The sequence below is a fragment of the Lagopus muta genome, chromosome 2 (genome assembly GCF_023343835.1).
Source record: "Lagopus muta isolate bLagMut1 chromosome 2, bLagMut1 primary, whole genome shotgun sequence".
NCBI classification, from domain to species: domain Eukaryota; kingdom Metazoa; phylum Chordata; class Aves; order Galliformes; family Phasianidae; genus Lagopus; species Lagopus muta.
This window is the reverse complement of record NC_064434.1, coordinates 86606227-86625961: the sequence shown is the minus strand read 5'-3', so window position 1 is coordinate 86625961 and position 19735 is coordinate 86606227. Positions and strand designations below refer to the sequence as shown.

At 37.9% G+C, this 19735-nt stretch overlaps 1 protein-coding gene across 7 annotated transcripts in view; it reads left to right on the top strand.

The window, feature by feature from the left end:
* The window catches only part of EML4 (EMAP like 4), a 156147-nt gene that overhangs the window by 131505 nt on the left and 4907 nt on the right, over window positions 1–19735 (top strand). For all 7 annotated transcript variants that reach the window (XM_048934797.1, XM_048934798.1, XM_048934801.1 and 4 more), the window contains 8 exons: window positions 620–771; window positions 2291–2416; window positions 2532–2663; window positions 3259–3326; window positions 9297–9385; window positions 10675–10772; window positions 16064–16151; window positions 17427–17525. In XM_048934797.1, the coding sequence (XP_048790754.1) occupies window positions 620–771; window positions 2291–2416; window positions 2532–2663; window positions 3259–3326; window positions 9297–9385; window positions 10675–10772; window positions 16064–16151; window positions 17427–17525 (852 nt within the window). The remainder of the gene's footprint in view (window positions 1–619; window positions 772–2290; window positions 2417–2531; window positions 2664–3258; window positions 3327–9296; window positions 9386–10674; window positions 10773–16063; window positions 16152–17426; window positions 17526–19735) is intronic.

The following is a 19735-nucleotide window of genomic DNA, read 5'->3' as shown; positions in this document are numbered from 1 at the left end:
TCCCTTTAATGCTGTTTTTCATTTAATTTTTCCATTCCTCTTGTTCCTTCTAGTGTTTTACTCTGAGTAGACTACTATATTGATAGTTGCCAAATGCTAGTTTACTATTTTTAAGTAAGGCAACATCAAGCATCAGATATTAGGATCACACATCCTGGAAACTTTGCTATAAATAATTTGCTTTTTTTCCTCATTTTCATTCCCACAAGACTGTAGACAAGTCTTTGAGTTTCTTTTAATAAAATAATTCTTTGCTAATAATTGCACTGCAAATATTTTTCAATACTTTGGGAGTTTTTCTTGCATCAGGAAAAACTGCGTTCCCTAGGATAGCGGGAAATTTAGAGTATTTAGCAAATATGCTTGTGTTCACGAGTTTTAGAGCAATTACAAAACATTTCTCTTCAGAAAGACACGCCTTTTATTTCATCTTCTTATCCTGTAAGAAAACACTACCACCTTGTGTTTGCAGTACGATGCAGTGCTAATAGCCTGACAATCCAAATGCAATTATTGATTGCGCACTGTTGCTTTACTCTTAAGCCAAAATGCAGTTTCTTGTAATCCTCAGTTGACAAAACGAGTGGTGTTTTGTATTATTTTCTTTTTGTGCATGTAGGAGTATATCAGATAAGCAGACAAATCAAAGCTCACGATGGCAGTGTATTTACCCTCTGTCAAATGAGGAATGGGATGCTGCTAACAGGAGGTGGGAAAGACCGGAAGATCATTCTGTGGGATCATGACTTGAATCCCGAAAGGGAAATTGAGGTAAGAAGGCAAGAGTGACAAGGAAGTTGTATTAACAAGGTATGATCAGCAATCCTGAGCATTCCCCTATTCCTTAGAGTATCCACAGTTAGGATGACAGCATACCTTCTGGTTGCTATCTTTTTAAGTGGAAGATTATGTTTTGTAATAAAAAGCATATCAATTTTCAGCCTAGAAATTAGCCCACGAGAGCTATATCTTCAGCTCTTCCATTGTTTCTTTTGTTCATCCTATTTTTGAGTATTTGCTTTAGTATTGCGTGTTTTTCTAAAGTTTGCCTGTCTGGATAAAGGCAGTGTTATCAGGATTTGAGTTCTTTGTTGAGCTTTTTACATTAGAAGAATAATGAGTAGGATAAGTATGGATACTCTGCAGAAATTAGTTGTGTTGAGGAACTTCTCTTGACTTCATCTAAAAAGCAGATATTTATTGAAAATGTCTGCCTGTGATTTGTCTGTATGGCAGTGATAAGGATAAACTGGAAAAAAATGTACATCACGGATTCAAAAATAGTGGGTTTTTTTTCCTTACAATAGATGACCTCTTGAAGTAGTTTATTCTCAGTTTTTCTAGCAGTGATTTACTCAACATAACTAGTGTCTATTTATAGCAAGATTCTGATGGAAGTACACATGAATGTTAAGGAAAAGAGTTTGTTACTGTCCCAAGTCCACTATTGACCGTTAGAAAACATGTCTGAGTGTAATTGTTGAGTTATCCTGTACAACCCTTAGACTTAAACAAAGCACTATTCATATCAATCTTTGTTTTCTTTTTTTTAATATATTAAGTTAAAGCTTTTTATTTATTTATTTATTTATTTATTTATTTGGACAAATATAACCAGAACCCTATCACACAGCTTTCTGAACAATTGTAATTGTTTTCTATCCTATGAGGCTAATATTAAAGTAAGCATGTTTTCTAAAGCAAACCCATTTAGGAAGAAAAAAATGCACAAAAAACAACCCACAAATGCCCACTGTAAAATAAAGCACTGAGAGTTCAAGGTTGCAATAAACAAGCTCAGTAAAACATGGAGTCATTGCTGACGTATGGCACATGAATGTTTACGTAAGGTTAATCAGGAAGTGTTAAGAATCAGGAAATATTTACTGTGGGCTATGAGATTCTTCTTAATTTTCAAAATGTGTTTTTGAAAAGAAGACAGTGACTATAAATATTGTTCCCATCCTTATGAGTTGTAAGAATGTAGAGTGCATTTATTTGGTGTATCTGATGCTTAAAAATCAGTGCAACTTCAGTATTTTTTTTTTCTACTGAGACCTATTAAATTGGAATAATTCCAGTTGTTTTGGAGTGAGGTCCTGTTGTATCTAATGAACAGATAAATGAGGTAAGTTTGAGGTCAAGTCCTTGCCTAGTGCATATGTGATTAGATTTTTCCTTCTTACTAGGAGCATTGCTGTTCCGGTACCATTGTGCATTATTTATGGCCTTCAGAAGTAAGTGCACATTAAGATATGTGATGTGGCTTTACAAATGTTTCTCTTCCTAGGTTCCTGATCAGTATGGAACAATAAGAGCAGTAGCAGAAGGAAAAGCAGATCAATTTTTAGTGGGTACTTCACGAAACTTTGTTTTACGTGGAACATTTAATGATGGTTTCCTAGTAGAAGTACAGGTGAGCAAAATGATTTCTTCAATTATTACCCTAAAATTGTAAAAGTTTCCCTGATTGTATGTTGATCTGAGACTTTTTATTTTATACTTTATCAAATCAAATGTGTTCTTTCTAGGGACATACAGATGAACTCTGGGGACTGGCATCACATCCTTTCAAAGACTTATTTTTAACTTGTGCTCAAGATAGGCAAGTTTGTATGTGGAACTCTGTGGACCACACACTGGAATGGACCAGGCTGCTAGATGTATGTCAACCCTTCAACATTAAATATAAAGCTGGAAAAAAAACAAAAGGCATTCATTTTCTGTAACATCTTGTCCCATGTGATTGAAAGAAGCAAAAATCTTGTAACTGAGGCACTGTAGAGCCATTCAGAAGCTTTTGATAAGCTTGACAAGGTTCTTCAGGTGTTGTATATGCTGTAATCTGGTTAGTGTTGTCCAAAGCCATTCTAGTGATTTCATTCCAGATCAGAATGAAACTCCAAGTGCTTTCTGCTTGTTGCAGTTCAATTGGGAAGTTTTCTTCCCAATTATTCAAACCATCTACAAAGACTACAGTGCAGATGTAAAAGGTTTGGCTTTAGAAGTTCATTTTTAGCAGTCATTGTTCAGATCATATTTTGATTAATTCTGTCCTACTATGTAGGTGAAAGCATCTTTTTATTAAGAAGTTTAGCTTTTTACTTGTGAGAAGGTCACGTAGTATAAAAATGATCCATTAAAAGAAAGTCTGTCTGTCAAGTAGTTTTTCACTCTGTCAGTTCATCTTTGATTTTTAAGGCTTTTTTGGAGTGCAGAGCAGGTGGGCAAATGACATGTCTGTGCCTCCCTACTTAGGAACCGGGCCACTGTGCCGACTTCCATCCCAGCGGAGCGGTGGTTGCAATAGGAACGCATTCAGGACGGTAAGCAGGCATTGGCTGAGTTGTGATGATCAGAAGTTTAAAGGAGATTTACGAGAGTTGTAGTATCAAACTATCAGAATATATGTATTTTTTGATTTTTATTCTTCTGCATGTATTTAACTACTCTAAAAAGATGGGAGATGAGGCAGATCTTTTGTACAGGATGCCGGTGAGAAAGAAGGATTATTTGACTGTTAGGCAGTTGTTTCTTTTCTATTTTTTTGAACTACTTTTCCATGAAAGACCCAGCTCTTGTTTGGTTTTATTGTTTTGGTTGGGGTTTTTTGTGGGCTTTTTTTTGGTGCTGGGAGGTTTCATGAGCTTTCTGACTTCATGAAACACCATATATATTTTAATTGTATATGTAACATTAGTTGGTAAGTACAGACTGTTTCTCCTTTCCAAATCAAACACACTTGCAACCTCTTAGATTGACCTGGAGTGTCAAATGATCAGGCTTGTATTCTGATTTTTTTTGTGTGTGTAAGGCAAATGTTAGCATTGCACATTTCTGCAGTAAAGTGCTGTTGAGCTGTTCGTATTCATCCCAAAACCGTTGCTTATTTCAAAACTGTCAAAACACAAGCCAGGACCTTTAACTCAGGCATCTTTTTGTGGTGGAAAAAAATTGTCTCAATTCATATCCAAATTCTCTTTGGCTCAGTATCATCTCCCTTGAAAGGAGTCCAATGTGGTGGAGTTCTAGCAAGTATCAACCAAGAGAAAAAAACAGGATATTCATAGCATTAGAAAGGTTAGAGGAGCAGCTAGGAAATCTACTGACATTTTTGTTCTATTTCTTACTCATATGTTAGTAAAGCAACACGTAAGAAAATTATTTTTTGTTTAATCTGCCTCCTGTAATTTTTTTTTATACCTAACAACATGCCTAAAAGCTATTCAAAATTTGGTTTGAAAAACTGCTGAGCATATGCAACAACCTTTAACTTTCCTAGGAAAATCTACATGTTAAATATTTTTCAAGGTGGTCCTTATCCAAGTTGATGATACAATCTGCAGTAAATGCATTAAGTACAAAATCAGACTAGGAAATCTAGTGTACCTTCCTAAGAAAAATCTTATTTAGTTCCTGTACGTTTGATTTCCATGTTGTGCCTTTCAATATTTTCATCTCTTTCTAATTATAGCATTAAACTGATTAAGTGTTTCAACTTTCATTAAACAGAGCAGAAAGTATTGGAATAATAAAACTTAAGATAGGGAAAAAGAAAATCAAGCCGCATTGCTTGGTAGCTACCAGGCATTTTAGAAATTACATCAAAGCCCAGTCAAGGCAGATTGAGCAGTCAGAGCATTCAGTCTGGTGTTTTTGCTCTTGGCTGCTTTTGTTGTGTTTTTGTCTTTTTTTTTTTCCCTGCAGCATTTAACATCACCTTTTCAATTCAGCGCTTTTCAGTTTAAATTCATGTTATTTAAATTACTGGAGACAACCCACTTATACTGTATTGGTTAAGTTTATGTAGATGGCTTTGGTTTTTTAGGGGGAGTTTTTTGATTGGTTGGTTGTTAGTGTTTTCATTTTTGTTTTTTTTTTTACTAAGTTCCATCAACTAAGTAAACAACTTTGTTTACTAAGTTCTTACAATTAAGCAGTTACATTTTTGTTTTTCTATTTCTTTTGTTCTGAAATTACATGATTAGGGATAGGTTAGAAACACAAATTAAACTGAAATGAAGTGAGGGCCTGGTAAGTGTACAAGTGGATGAGAAATAGAGGGAGTTGTGAATCAAGATAAACAAAACAGCTTAAGATTTACAGACTAACCGTGGCATCACACGGTGCTTTCTGTGCCAGATAATGCAGTCTAGGGGAGTCATTTCCCAGAGGAATGGGGTTGCATGATAAATTCTGATTTGTAAAAGAGGAGAGTCAGGCCTATAACTAGTCATTTAATAACTTACTCAATTTGCAACCCAAAAGGCATAAAGCAAATGTTAAATGAGTCTAATTTGTTTACGATTCAATAAACCCAAACTTTGGTGTATGATTGCAGCTCTAGTTCTGCTTTGTTTCTAGTACAGAGGTCAGTGAGGCAAGGATTAGGAATGGAGCACTGACAAGGTTGAGTTTTATGGCTGAACTTGTGATATCTGAAGAAAACTGAATTTTCTGTCTCTTCCCATTCTTGTCTGTAGTTTCACGACATTGTTATCAGATGAACACATCATGTTTCTGGAGTAGCTTTCACATACCACTTCTCATGATGAGTATTTCAGTATCATTTTCCCTGTTGGGACTATCTGCAAATGATCTGCTGCAGGTTTTGTTCCCTTCTTTAAATACCTGCTGAATGTTTGGTCTTCAGTTGTCAGTGACTAAGCCTGGTTTGGAGAGAACTAATATCATTTTGTTGATGCCGCTGTTTGCTGGAAGTGCAGAGCTGAAGAAGCCAAAAGGTCTGGCAATGGAAAATCTTTCCAGAAAAGTGAGTTTTTTCCAAAGCACCATACAGATAATTTTGCCATGCTGACAGTGGTACCATTTTCAGGAAAGCAGACCTTCCTGTGACTAATAATGTAGAATATTTTGAGGGCTATTGATACAACTACTCAAAAGCACTACAGAAGAAATAGACTAGTAAGATTAATGTAAAAATTACTAACATTATTAAGAAAACTGAAGGCTGGAGGTCAAGGCTGGAACAAGCCAGAGCTCCAAAGAGGTAGATCAGTCAAACACAGACCAGTTCAGCATTTGTTGTGGAATGAAGCCTAGATGTCCCTGTGAACATAGTCATGAGATTGGTTTGTTGATTTTTACGGTCAACACGCTGAACACTTTTCAGGTTTAACATTCATTTTTATTTTTGTGGCAATTTCAAGCACTAGTGCAAAAATATAACTTTGGAATACTGTTTCCCTGGTGATTTTATCAGAAAAATTGTGTGTTCACAGATGAAAATTGCCACTGGTAAATGTTAGTGAGTCATTGAAAGTCACTTCCCAAAAGAGTTGTCTATAGGGATTTTGTTTCTAAATAAATAATCTATTTTTCAGATAGGTTATCTATTAAAATAAGAAGGCAAGCAAAGGAATAGGGTGACAAGAATCAGATGAAAATAATGATAACTCAGTCTTGTTTATGTTAATTCGCAAGTCAAGCATGTTGCTTGCAATAACAATGGAACAAAAATGGATGCAAATCAGAAGAACTACTATCTTGCAGCATTATTTCATCTGATCTGTGTATCTAAAGTCAGGAGAGTTCACTTGGCAGCTGGATGCAGCATTTCCAGGGTCTGCTACCATTTGCATGTTGTATACCTCTGTGTTGGGAGGAAGATCTTCTCTCAAAATGCAGTGTGAAGGTGGACCGAGCTGTGGATGATATGTGGCATGTATGAGGCATGCCAATAAAATATTGTAGCTGCTAAACTACTTTTCGTGGAAACATGTTTTCTTGCTGGCTTATTACTAGGCTTGCCACGGCTTTGGGAGAGCTTAGGTGATTGAAGGGAACACGTTTGATTCCAGATTGCAGAGGCAGAAAGAAACAGCTGAATTAGATGTGACCAGCACTTACTTTCCTACATTAACATCAGAATGTCATGGTGCTGTTTCCATGGCTGACTGTTTCCATGGTCAGCTATTAACATCTTTTGTTCAGGAAAAACTTTAGAGAAAGACTAGTGTCTCAAAATGCTATATTTTAATGTCCAGTGAAACTCAGTGCGCACTCTTAAGACCTGTAAATGTTTTGTCTTGTGTTTCATACTACCCAATACAACTTCTGTGCTTTCTGTACGTTGCATGTTTTTCCAACCTTTGAAAATATTTCATGTTCCAGAAGAAACATTGACAGGAAGGTTACCAATTTCAGGTAAGAACCTCAGAGGAGCTCCCTAAAGAGCCAGCCTCAGTGTCACAACGAGAGCCATGTCCCTAATGCAGGAGCACTACTGTCTTCATCGGATATTTTGGGATGCAGCTGGCCAGCAGAAGCACTGCACAGCATGGCATGGGAAGGGGCACCCAGCTGTTGTATGAAAGAAGGAAGCTTTTGCTTATTGTTGGGTTCGTAATTAGGTTTTAATACCAGACACCATGACTGCTGCTCGGAAGAAATAAATAGGCATCATTTTCTGGCATCTTGCCATATAGACAGATTTTTACCATATAGCACCAAAGTTTTCTGGTAGAGGAAGAGGTCTTCCTGCCTCCTGTTTTCCTGCCCATACACAAAAGATGTAGAGCAGTAAGGAGCCTGGACACAGTGCTGAGTGCAGGGAAAAAAAAGCCAGAGTAGGGCAGTGGTGCAGTGGCTTCAGACCAGCTTCTGGTGTTGCTTGAAAAACAGATGCTAGCAAGTCAGTAATGTTGCCATGTGTGTTTTTCTCTGTTCTGTGATCCTGTGTAATTGTAAAGTAGTTTTGCTATCGCAGCAAAATTTTTGTTATAATTTTTTAATCAAAGTAATCTATATGGTATAAGCACACTCTCTTGTTCTCTTTTTCCCCGTACCAAATTTGTTTATTTGTTTTTACTGTTTATTAAATTTGTTTTTCATTATCTGTACCCTATCTCAGTTATCACTCAGGTATAAAAAAAAATAACATTTTACTGAAATATTTGACAGGGACAAAGGGGCAGTGTTTGAACTGAATAGCAACTTGATACTTCTGTTGCATTTAGATAACTTGGAAAGCTTCAGTATATAGATTGGAAGAAATCAAGAGACTGCATTTTGGCTTACAGTACTGAGAAGCACTGAGTGTGGTTTCTGCTGCTGTCCATTGAGAACATATGAGCTGTTTTCTACTGGTTCCATCTGCCTTGCACACAGACTGCTCAGCAGTCTGTGCCATGTGGGGCTTTTTTTCATGTACATGTTGTTCAATTTCTTTCTGTCACGTGGTTCTCTAACCACAGGCTGTTTTTAAACCATCAGAACCAGGCAGCTTTCCAGATGCCAAGCAGCTGGACTCTGGATCAGCATGAGCTGGAACCTCACCTCCATCCATAGAAAGCAGCCATGTGTGCATCTGTTAGTCAGGGCTTATTTTAGGCTGTATATGTTGGCTTTCAAGTAGACAGTCCTAGTTTTTGCAGTATGCTTGTTCCCTTGAGTTTGCTGTCATACCCACACTCTGAGCTTGCTGTTTGATGCTGGTTACATAAACTTAGCCATTGTGTGAACAGTGCTGAGATTTTCTAAACACAGAAATTATATTGTGTTAACATCTTTTATCTATTTAACGATGTTGTCATCTTCTGTTTTCATGACATGCATGTGTGCATGTGTATATAAGTATATTTAACTTTTGTTGTCTTTGTCTAGCAAATATTTGCTGCTGTTATTAGGAGCTAGATAATGTCGTGAAAGGCTCTGGTTCTACTGATCTTATTCATTTTGCTGTCAGTAGTTTTTGGGCATCTATGAACTTTTTCGATGTTCCGTACAACTAATACTGCAGTATAGAAGTTACTGTTAAATAACAAACAATACCAATAAGAATAGGTGTCATGTACGGGATGAAAGTGGAAGTGTTTTCCAGTCTCTCCTCATTCTACTATGTTTGTTGTTGTTTTTCACCTTTGCTTCATACAAATTGAAGGGTCAGATTTTATATCCAAGCCATTCTTCAAAATGGAGTATTAGTGGTAGATTCAAAATTCAGCTGTAGCTTCAAGGTGTTAAGGTGCCAACACATTTTCTATACGGTGGCATGTTTATTGGCCAGGAGACATTTTGGTGACTACTGCAATGTTTAAGGGAGGGAAAAAGAAATTCAGCTGCATTTAAAATGTTATATATTTTTCAGTGAAAATTGTTCTGTGAACCAGAAAAGCATTCTATTAAAAACAGATGTTTGCTGTGCTGCCCTTGAGGGCTAGCATGACAAGATGAAGCAAGGCAATGTTATTGTTCTTTTGCTTGCTGCTTTTTTTGTTGTTGTTCTTTTTTTTTTTTAGTGGACATGATACTCACTGGATTCCTTCTCTCTCTAGGTGGTTTGTTCTGGATGCAGAAACAAGGGATCTGGTCTCAATACACACTGATGGCAATGAGCAGCTCTCAGTGATGCGCTATTCAGTAGGTAGGGAGACTTGTGCATTCAGAATAATTGTGTGATTAGTTTCTGATAAATGGGATGTTTGCTCCCTTAAGCTGTGTTTAACTACTCTCCAGTCACTGAAAAAGACAGAGCTTTGAAAAAAAACCCTGCATTAGGATGCTTAATACCTGAATAATAATCACAATAATACATGACTAATAATATCTGTATATTTGATTTTGTCTTTGTTTTTTGTATACTAAATCTCAGAGCTTTGCACCTGCAGACATTGCAGTCTCTCAGCCTTTCTTTCACGTTCATCTGTTCTGTCAGCTTTGTTCCCAGAGAAATTAAGAACTTTCATTTAAAATTGTTGGCATGTTAACAGAAGAGAAAAAGCTACATATCAGCATTCTACTATTCTACAGTCTACTCAGGCTGTAAATAGCTTGGAATTTAAATAATATTTTAATAACCTTCTTAGTTAATTTTTCAAGTTTAGTAATACAAAGCCATAAAACTACGTTCAGGTCTGTCTGAAACTCAGAGCTGTTTGTTAAATATGTACTACGTGATTACACGTACTCCAAAACAGTACTCTTCCCTTGGAGGTGGCATGACAGATCAGCAGAGGAATTCTCTGTTAAAACTGAGTAGAAGAAGAATCTCATAAATCTGCTTCTTGTTTGCTTTTGGATAATATGCAGTGTCAGTGAGTAAAATGCTCCTTTGCTGCTGCTGCCACTTCTGCCAAGCACAGTAATTTCAAATCACTGTTGTTCATCGACACTACAGAGGTATTTAATTGTGACTCAAAGCAATCTTTACCACATTAACCATTTTATTTTTTTTTCAAATTTTTTTCACTGGTTAAAAAACTACTTACACTGACTGAATGATCCGCTTGCTATTTAGATCTTATTTAGTGCTGATTTGTGTGCAATCCGCTCCCCCCTCCCACAGAAAAAAAAAAAAAAAATCCTATAAATTTGGAATAAATTCTGTTCTGCATTTTTAGTAATACAGAAAACTGACCTGCTGTCAACAATTTCCATAAATGTAGTGCAGTCTGAGTATTTGTACTTATTTGTACTTTATCCATTGGACTTTAATTTAAAAGAGCAGAGGTGAAAGACTTTGCCCAAAAAACATACTCTCAAAATAAAAGCATACTGTTTGAAAACCAATATAAAGAAAACAGTTATGTAACCTTAAGTATCAAGGAATAGCTTAATTGAGACAACTGTCATAGTAATAAATTTGAAATCAATAAGATTTGAAACACAAAAGTTCTGTTAGTTTCTATTAAATATTTTAATTTTCTGTTGTAGATGGCACCTTACTTGCAGTTGGGTCCCATGACAACTTTATTTACCTCTACATAGTAACAGAAAATGGAAGAAAGTATAGCAGACATGGAAAATGCACTGTAAGTTTTGGGGCAAATACAATCAGTTCTTTATGTATTTTGATGTGATAGTAGTTGTTAAGCAGTGGAACAGAAAGAAAATCTCTAGATTGATGTTTTTCTACTTTTAATTTTGATTATCATTTTTATGTCTTTTTTAGCACTTAGTTAATTTTAAACTTCATTTAATATGTACTGCGACTGTTAGTTTTCAGGTGAACACCTTTGCATCAAATATGAACAGTTTTTCAGCTATTAATTGTTCTTTGAAATAGGAAAATAACAGTAAGATGCAGAAATGTCTTTTATTTAGATGCTGAAAGTCTTTCTGGGAAAACATTGCACTTTGGAGTTATCTTTTCAAAGAATCATAGAATGACTTGGGTTGGAAGGGACTTTAAAGACCATCTAGTTCCAACCCATGTGCCCCGGGTAGAGATACTTCCCACTAGATCAGATTGCTCAAAGCCCCCTGCAATGTGACCTTTGTGGGGTTGGAGATGGGACATCCACAGCTTCTCTGGGTAATCTGTTCCAGTGCCTCACTACCCTCTGAGTAAACATTTCTTTCTAATATCTAATCTAAACCTTCCCTCTTTTAGTTTACTGCCATTACCCATTTTAATCCTACCCTCTTTTAGTTTATGGCCCTTACTTTCTGTCCTGTAACTGCACTCCCTGGTAAAAAGTCCCCCCTTAGCTTTCCTTTAGGCCCACTTTAGGTACTGGAAGGTCTCTCTAGAGTCTTCTCTTCTCCAGGCTGAACAACCCCAGCTCTGTCAATGTGAATTGTGTTGGTTCAACAGGGCCACGTGCAAGGTCTCACACCTAGATTGGGGCAATCCCAAGCACCAGTATAGGCTGGACAGAGAATGTGTTGAGGGCAGCCCTGAGGAGAAGGACTTGGGAGTGTCAGTTGATGAAAAACTCAATATGAACAGGGCATTTTCAGCCCAGAAAACCAGCCATGCTCTGGGCTGTATCAAAAGCTGTATGCCCAGCAAGTCAGGGAGGTGTTTGTACCCCCTTTGTTCTGCCTTTGTGAAACCTTGCCTGTAGTACTACATCCTGTGTCTGGGGCCCCCAGTACAAGGATGTGGGGCTGTTGGAGCGGGACCAAAGCAAGGCCACAAAGACAAGCTGATCACATGGCCCACCTCTCGAGTCTTGGTCCCTCCAGTGTGTCAAGCACACCACACTGCTTGATGTCATGGTTCTTGCATATTCCTACTGATAAAGTACTTCTTGGACCAACGTAGCGTTAGATGACGCAATTTCATTAGAATATATAATTTTGGAGACTGCATATAAGCACTATTTTCAGCTGAATTTTTTATTGTAACATTTGGAATAATACCAATAAATTTCTGGCCCAGGATAAATAAATGCAAATGTTGTGCAAGTAATGAAGTTTATTTTAGTTCTTGTGTTTACGTGCTGTCCCAGTGCTAAAAAGATTGGTTTCAAAAAAGACATTTTTCCTTTTCTTTTTAAGATGTCTAACACCATGGTTTTAGTTGAGCCCTCTCTCTAGGTTATTGGGAATATTTACATAATGAGCATCTGATCCTCAGTGGAACTTGTAAATGATATCATAAAACGAGGTTCACATATCAAATGTGGCTTTTGTTTTTTAAAGAATGCATCCCCTGCTCAAAATACTTCTCATGTGTTTATAATCAGCTGGATTTCTCTAGTTTTAAAAATAAAGGACCTTCTCAAGCTGTTTTCTTAATTTGAAAGTGGGGGTGAGAGGACCATAAGCCTAAACCATGCTTTGTAATATGTTATGTTGGTGATCTTTGATACAAGATTCACAGTGGAACCTATTGTGGGTGGGAAACGGCTGATTGTTGGCGAGTCCTTTAGTACCACATGTGGTATCTTTTTCCAGTTTCCAGGCCATTCTTCTGAGGACAACTCACACCACCCAGTCCACACTGTTTGAGGACTGGACATGCTGGGGACTCCTTGGGAGTGATGTGGGGTGAGCCAGGGTAGTGACAGCCAGCTCTACCCCCAACACAGCATTTCAGTTCATCACCTATTTTTTAGGTACAAAAGATAAAATCACTCAAGGACCTCTAATCTTAAAATACATACTTAGCTTGCAAAATGTCCATCAAGTTGTCCAAGTTCTTTGAAGAAATATGAAATCATTTATTTCTTTATATCTTATGTGTTGCTTTCCAGAGAGCATACTGTAATTTAAACCAGTATCAACTGGTGTTCAGGCTCCTTGTCCTTTTGTTGTAGGAGAATATTTCAGAGAGCAATTAATTTGCTGATAATGCTGCTTTGTTTCAGCAACAAATGTGTTAATAAGTGGCCTCATAATTCAAAATCAGCTGGGAATATTGATCAACTACCAGTTTTCAGTGACTGAGGATGATGAAGCTGTGCTAAAGTAACACCCCGCTGGAAAGTGTTTCTCTCCTTCCCTATCCTTTTCATCCTCATGCACCCCAAGACTTTTTCAGATATGCACCTTCTTTTCATACATCTGTGTACCTTGGCTGAGGGCACATAATGTGGGCTGTAAAAATTGAGGTGGGAAAAACAAGCATTGTTATACTTAGGCATGATCAAGAATTCATGTTTCAGTGCTGATTTCTGTTAACTGTTCTTTTTCAGTCTGAGCAACTGCACGTAGAGGCCAAAATTAGCAGCCTGCTTTCTGTTGGGGCTGAGCTGCTCTGACCCTTCCAGCCCAAGCAGATAGCAGCAGCCTGCAAGCTGACCAACTGTATTGTAGGGATACCGGTTGGGTTTCATCCACCCCTGTGCCAGAGGGCCAAAACCAGATTGTTGTGAAGCAGGGTGGCACCCAGGAGTGCTTGGGACCTGGGGCAGTCCTGGCAAGGGCTTGGGTACTGGCACTGCATCCTTCTGGCATTCCTCTGTCATCCAGTAGCCTCACCGAGTGACCTCCAAGTAGTATGACTCAGTCCTCCTGCTAGGCAATTTCTGGTTGTTTCTTCCAACTTGAAAACATAGTTTGAATACTTTCAGAAGGATTTTATCTACTGAACCAGCATCAGTTTGTGTATAAGGGCTATATTCCCAGTGTTATGTTTAAATCCCCTTTCAGTCACAGTGAGGCTTTCTGGGGCTCCTGCAGAGGCATGGCTGTGGCCTGTAGTGTGCCTCCGCAATGAGCAGTGGCCATGGCTGTGATCAGAAGGAATTTCAGATTAGCTGAAATGACCGCTTTGGCTTGTGCAGCTGTTTTTCAAGGGCTCCAGCTATGCAGACAGCAATGTGGAGGTATGGGCTAAGTTATGAATTTCCTATGTCTCAGCAGCTCAAGGCTAGCCACAGCCGTTTCTGTTTGCCTTACAGCAGAGCTATCTGTTAGCAAAGGAGGAGAAAGTACTCTGCGTTTACCAAGAGGGCTGTGAGCTGAAAGCTGTGCGAGCAGCCATGTGTCTCATGCACTATGCTTAACCTGAATAAATGCCCATCCTGTAGGCTGTGGGCATTTTGACTCTTAAACCACTGAAGTCTGAAACAGACAAACATTTCCAATGAAGGATTGGTTTTCCATGTGGTCAAATTACTTTGCTAGCCAGAGATAATGTGAGTGATTATGGTCATCGTATATAAAGGTACAGAAGAGAGTAAAGCATTACTTTATTGGTAGCAGCTACTGAAGAAGGTTTTTAATAAAAATTTGGATTATTCTTCTTAAAAAATAGTTATCATGCAGGGATCGCTTGCTCGAAGGGATTTTCCAGCATGGAGCCCCCTGGCCAATTGCATTGTTCTCTTCCCACCACCCCTAGGAATTTTAACAGCTGCCAAATGTCTGGCAGGATTTAGTAAATGACTGACCAATTCTTTTCCATCTTGGAGTTAGCTTGCAAATTTGAAGGCTTGGAAAATAAGAGGGGGGAAAAGGAATCCTAGCCAGTACTGCATTCATTTTTTTGTCAAAATGCCAAGTTTGCCTGTTGATACAATATATCCTACCCATGACTGCAATGTAGTTATGTCAATACATGAAAATTAGTTCATAAATAAATCTTTCAGGATAACTTTTCTCCTAAGTGTTTTTAGACCCTCTCACAGAAGACCTAGTGACAGAAAGATCAGGTTGTATTTCCACACATAACCCTTGATGTGCTCAGTATCTCTTATGCCATGCTGAAAAAGAGGTTGACATGGCAACTGGACCAGTCCATGCTCCAGTGTGGCCCTATGGGATGCTCAGGAACAGGCAGTGCTGCAGTGCCATGGGGCCTTGAGGAAGCTGAGGGCCAATGTCTTCCTGAGGAGTAAGGAAGGAGAATGGGCAGCTGTCTGTCATGGAGGTGGCATGCTGTTTTCTAGCAGGTGGTTGGGGAAGGGAAAATAAGCAGTCTTGCCTTGGAGAGAAGAGCAGAAAGAAGAAATAGGAAAGTACAAGAAGAAAAGGGTGAAAGGAATGTCATTTCTACAAAAAAAAAAAAAAAAAAAATTACCCTTTGCAAATACTCAGCTTCTCTGGAGACTCTCTTATCTTTATTCTTAGTATTACTACTGTCAGCAAAAATACCTAATGCTTAAGTAAAGCATTCTACCCAGACACATTTAGTTTCTCCTGCAGCACCAAAGATGGGTATTTAGTGCTTGATGTCTTACTGGTAACTGCAATCAGGCAAAGGTGTTTTTATTAGACAGGGTGACCTATGTAGCATAGGAAGATTCCATTTGAAGTTGGTATTAATTAGTATATGTGCCGTGTAAGACATTGCAGAAGCTTTCATAAAGATTGTAGGGGTTTTCTTGTAATGCTTCCTTATCTTGCAGTTTAACGTGGTGGTTATTGATCAAAGCGTCCTAAGTTTTTAAGATAAGTAAAGAGAGAAATGCTCTCAATGTGGATGCATGTATTTGAAATTATTTTGAATGGATAGTGAAATGAAGTGTTCTGATGAGATCCAAAAGTGATCCATTGCATGTTAACTTGTCTTTCTAAATTAGTCATGCTATATACTTTCTTAATGCAGTACAAAGTACAAATGTGAGCTCATCAGTATTTTAGCAGTGTACCTTCTCGGAGTAAATCACGCTGTGGTCCGGGCGGGACGACAGTGTTTACCCGTGAGGAATCCGCCATGCCGTGGGGAGGCAGGGTGCCCAACTGTGTGTGTTTGGCTGCTAGTGAGTGTGGCTCTGGGCAGTAAGCAGCCTTTAAAGGAGTGCAAGTAGCTGGAGGTGGGTGGGGAGGTGCTTTTTTCCTGCTAGCTGTCCCATCCGTGGTTGCAACTTCTGCTGCTATTTTATTTAAAATGTGTGCTTCATGTTGATGTTAATGCATTCTTCCTTAGGGACATTCCAGCTATATTACACACCTTGATTGGTCCCCAGACAACAAGCATATAATGTCAAACTCAGGAGACTATGAAATACTATACTGTAAGTATGACGTGAAATGTACTGGAAACAAAAACATGCATTAACTATCACAATATTTAGAAGAATGTGTTTGAATCTTTGCAAAATGCTCGCTGACTAATTTGAACTCTTGTAACCTGATATCTTGATGTTATTCAGAGCTGTGTGTTACCTAATGGCAATGCCAAATATAGCTTACTTCTTTACAAGGTCATAAATCAAGTTAACAGCTTAGAATTTACAGAACAAGTGGCGCTACGTTTTGATGTTGGCTCAAATCTCCATAGATTGAAAATAATATATATAGTTGTCTAATTTGTGTCAACAGTACTGGTTATTTTGGAGGGATAAAATCAGCAGGTCTGTGCCTCTGTTGAGTTGCTTGTTTGTTAACTTTGACTGGTGATGCTGAGAACTGAGAAAAGCAATAATACTACATTAATGAATTAATGATTATCTTGTTTTTGCATTTGTCATTTTTATATGTGAAAATATGAATTTAATATATAGTTTTTAGGCCACAAGTTCAACTTGTTTAGTGTATATCAGCCTACACTATTTTTTTGCAATGTTCATATAGTTTTAGCAAGAAAAAAAAGGACTACAGTTCTGTTGCTGCATAGACAAGAAGTGCCAGAAGTTTAAATATCTGATATGTTGACATGTTCCTTTGGCTTGTCACTGCTTAGGCTTCAAATCTGGATAGCACAGTGCCTGACTGTAGCAAAAGGAAGTGTTGGTGGTTGTAACTGCCTGCACAGGAAAGCGAAGAGCTGTGACCCATTGACTTTGGGCTGGTTTATTGAAAGAGACATTTTGTTGGGAAGCAATCTTTCCTTTCTATATCTAGTTGAAAAGCTGTCCAAGTAGTTGCAAGTCCAAGTAGTCTCTGGCAGTAGTTTCTCACTGCTTTAAAAGCAGAGTTTCCTGAATGGTTGACTGATTTTTAGTATGCTCATCAAGCTGGTAGGAAGGAGTCATTCAGCTATTACATGAAAGCATTTATTGCATCAAAACATTTTGTAGGCTATTCTACAGTAGCAGTGGACTCAAACTACAAGTGCATTTGAGGTATGCTAATCTGAAAATGGAAATGAAAATTAAATGTAGCTCTTAGATATTGGGCAAAACATCAGGTGTCTAGAAGGTACTGGTGTATCTTTGCCTCTACAGTGCAATTCCAAGTTGGTCTTAAGATTTGTTTTGTTACTGTTTCTATTAATTTTAGCATCTTTAAAGAGCACCTGTATAAATGTGAGGGTATATGCTGTAACTCTTATTTCACTTTTATTACAGGGGACATTCCAAGTGGCTGCAAGTTAATCAGGAATCGTTCTGACTGTAAGGATATAGATTGGACGACATACACTTGTGTGCTAGGCTTTCAAGTGTTTGGTAAGCACCATTTAATTTGCTTTTAAGCTACTTGATGCTTTTGTGATTTCTTTCTGGGATGGAGAGGACAGCCCAAAAAGACTGACTATTGCACTAGTCTGTGATACAGACCACTGGATACTGCACAGTGTAATTGTAATTGATATCTATTAAATCTTGAAGCGTAGAATTTGATTTTTCTGCTGTCATTTTAGACTACCATCTTTGGGAAGTTTGAACTAAAAAGCTGGTATTTTTAAGTGTTCTTATGGTACAGGTAGATTGCTCTTTTCATATGTTGATTTGGGATAGGAGACTATGCAAGTGTAAGATAGTTCATGACTTACAGTCATGACAGCACCTTGATAGCTGTAGTAAAAAATGAATAATAGACACTGGTTTTTAAGAGTAACACTGCTTAGAAAGTAAAAGATTGTACACCTAATGATTTATTTCTAAAATGTAAAAAATAATAATTTCACAGCTGACAGATACGTTAATAATCTAGTTTGGGACTGTATGCAACTAGTCCAAGCAGCTCCTGCTGATGGCATCTCTGTTGACCTTAAACAAGTTGCTCCTCTGTGTCAGGTTGAAAAGTACTACTCAATCCAATTTGTGTGAGCAGGATGCTGAATGTTTTGCTTCTACCACTATTCAGATACCTCCCTCAGTTGTTCACATTGTAGGAAACACCAAAAGCAGGCAAATCAGCAGTTTCTTTAGAAGGGAAGGTTAGGTTTACAGATCTTTTCTTCTCAACTGCTAGGAGTTCATTTCTGAATATCAGTTTATACAGGGTAGAAAAAAAATCACGTAACTTAAGTGCTTTGTTTTAGCTTCTGACAGCTATCATTTATATTTTTAGATTGTCAGTTGCTTAATGAGCAGCTAGTCAAAAGATTAGTTAGCAACTAATCAAAAGTTTGCAGGTTTTTGGGGGGCTAACACTAACGCTGTTGCATGGTGTAGATATTAGGTGGAAGGAATCTGGAGGCTTTATAACCAGCCCCATGTCTCCATGAGTTCCAAAGATCTGAGGCAGAGCCAAGTGAATAAAGGGATCAGGGAAGGATTCTTACTGGTAGATAAACTGCACAAGTATTTTTTAGATATTCAGAACTTGAGAGAAGGTATCAAAGATAAACAGGCATTTGCTCTTTCTGGAGCTGAATGCAGTTGCTTAATGCAGTTTTAATAAAAAATATTGGCTTCCATTATCCAGATAAATGTGTACCAGATTGTCTATGTGCATGTTTTTATTCATTTTGTCTGTGAAATTTAGATTGGATGGCTGTTTCCTCTTGATGCTCTGTACACGTAAGCCCAAGCTGATTAAAGCTATCAGTTCATAGTAGTCATTTCCTTATTTTGCTGCTGTGGAGCTACAACTGAAATAATAACATAACACAAATGCATTTTTGAAGTGGAATATCAGAAGATTCAGAAAACAATGATGTCAAAATCAAAGCTCTCTGTTCTGTGCTAATATGACCTTTCTCCAGGAGCAGTGAAAGCACTTTGTAAGGCAAATGAACTCACTGCTCTTGCTGGCATAGCCTGAGATCTGAAGCCACTTTTTGTTTTATTTGGAGTACTTTTATCTAGCAAAAATTTGGGGGCAGCAGAAGATGACTTTGTTGCTACTGATAGAGTTATGTCACTTGGTGGTATAAGAGAGAAAAAGTAAAGGGAGCAGCTGATTTAAGCACTTTCCCAAAAGAGTCTGAAATGGAAGTGCATATGAAGCAAAGGTTTGGAATAGAATCCTTCCATGCAGCGTAAATGGTACTCACTGACATTTATCAATGCTTGCTGAACATTTATGGAGACCAAACACTGCATATAAATGAGCACAGTGAGGCAATGGGTGGTGCTTTTCATCAGTGGTGGCAGCAACATTGGATCATGCAGGTTCTTGTTCATCACTGGTAAAAATACATAGCTAATGGCAGTGACTGTATTAAAAATGAGTGTTTTATAGCCAAGAATTTGCTCTATCAAATAGTGTTATTATGCTCTTTGTATCTGTTGTAATTTCCATGGAGATAAGTAGGAGGTATTACTTTCAGAGCAACCTATATATTTAAACTTGCTAGACAGGATTCATCATGCTTTAATTTTGTATTGTCTGGTGGTTTGACACCACTTTCAGAATCATATAATTGTGGCTTGGTCCCAGACAAAGGCAATAATTTTCCCATTAAATCAGACAGTGCAGATATTTGCTG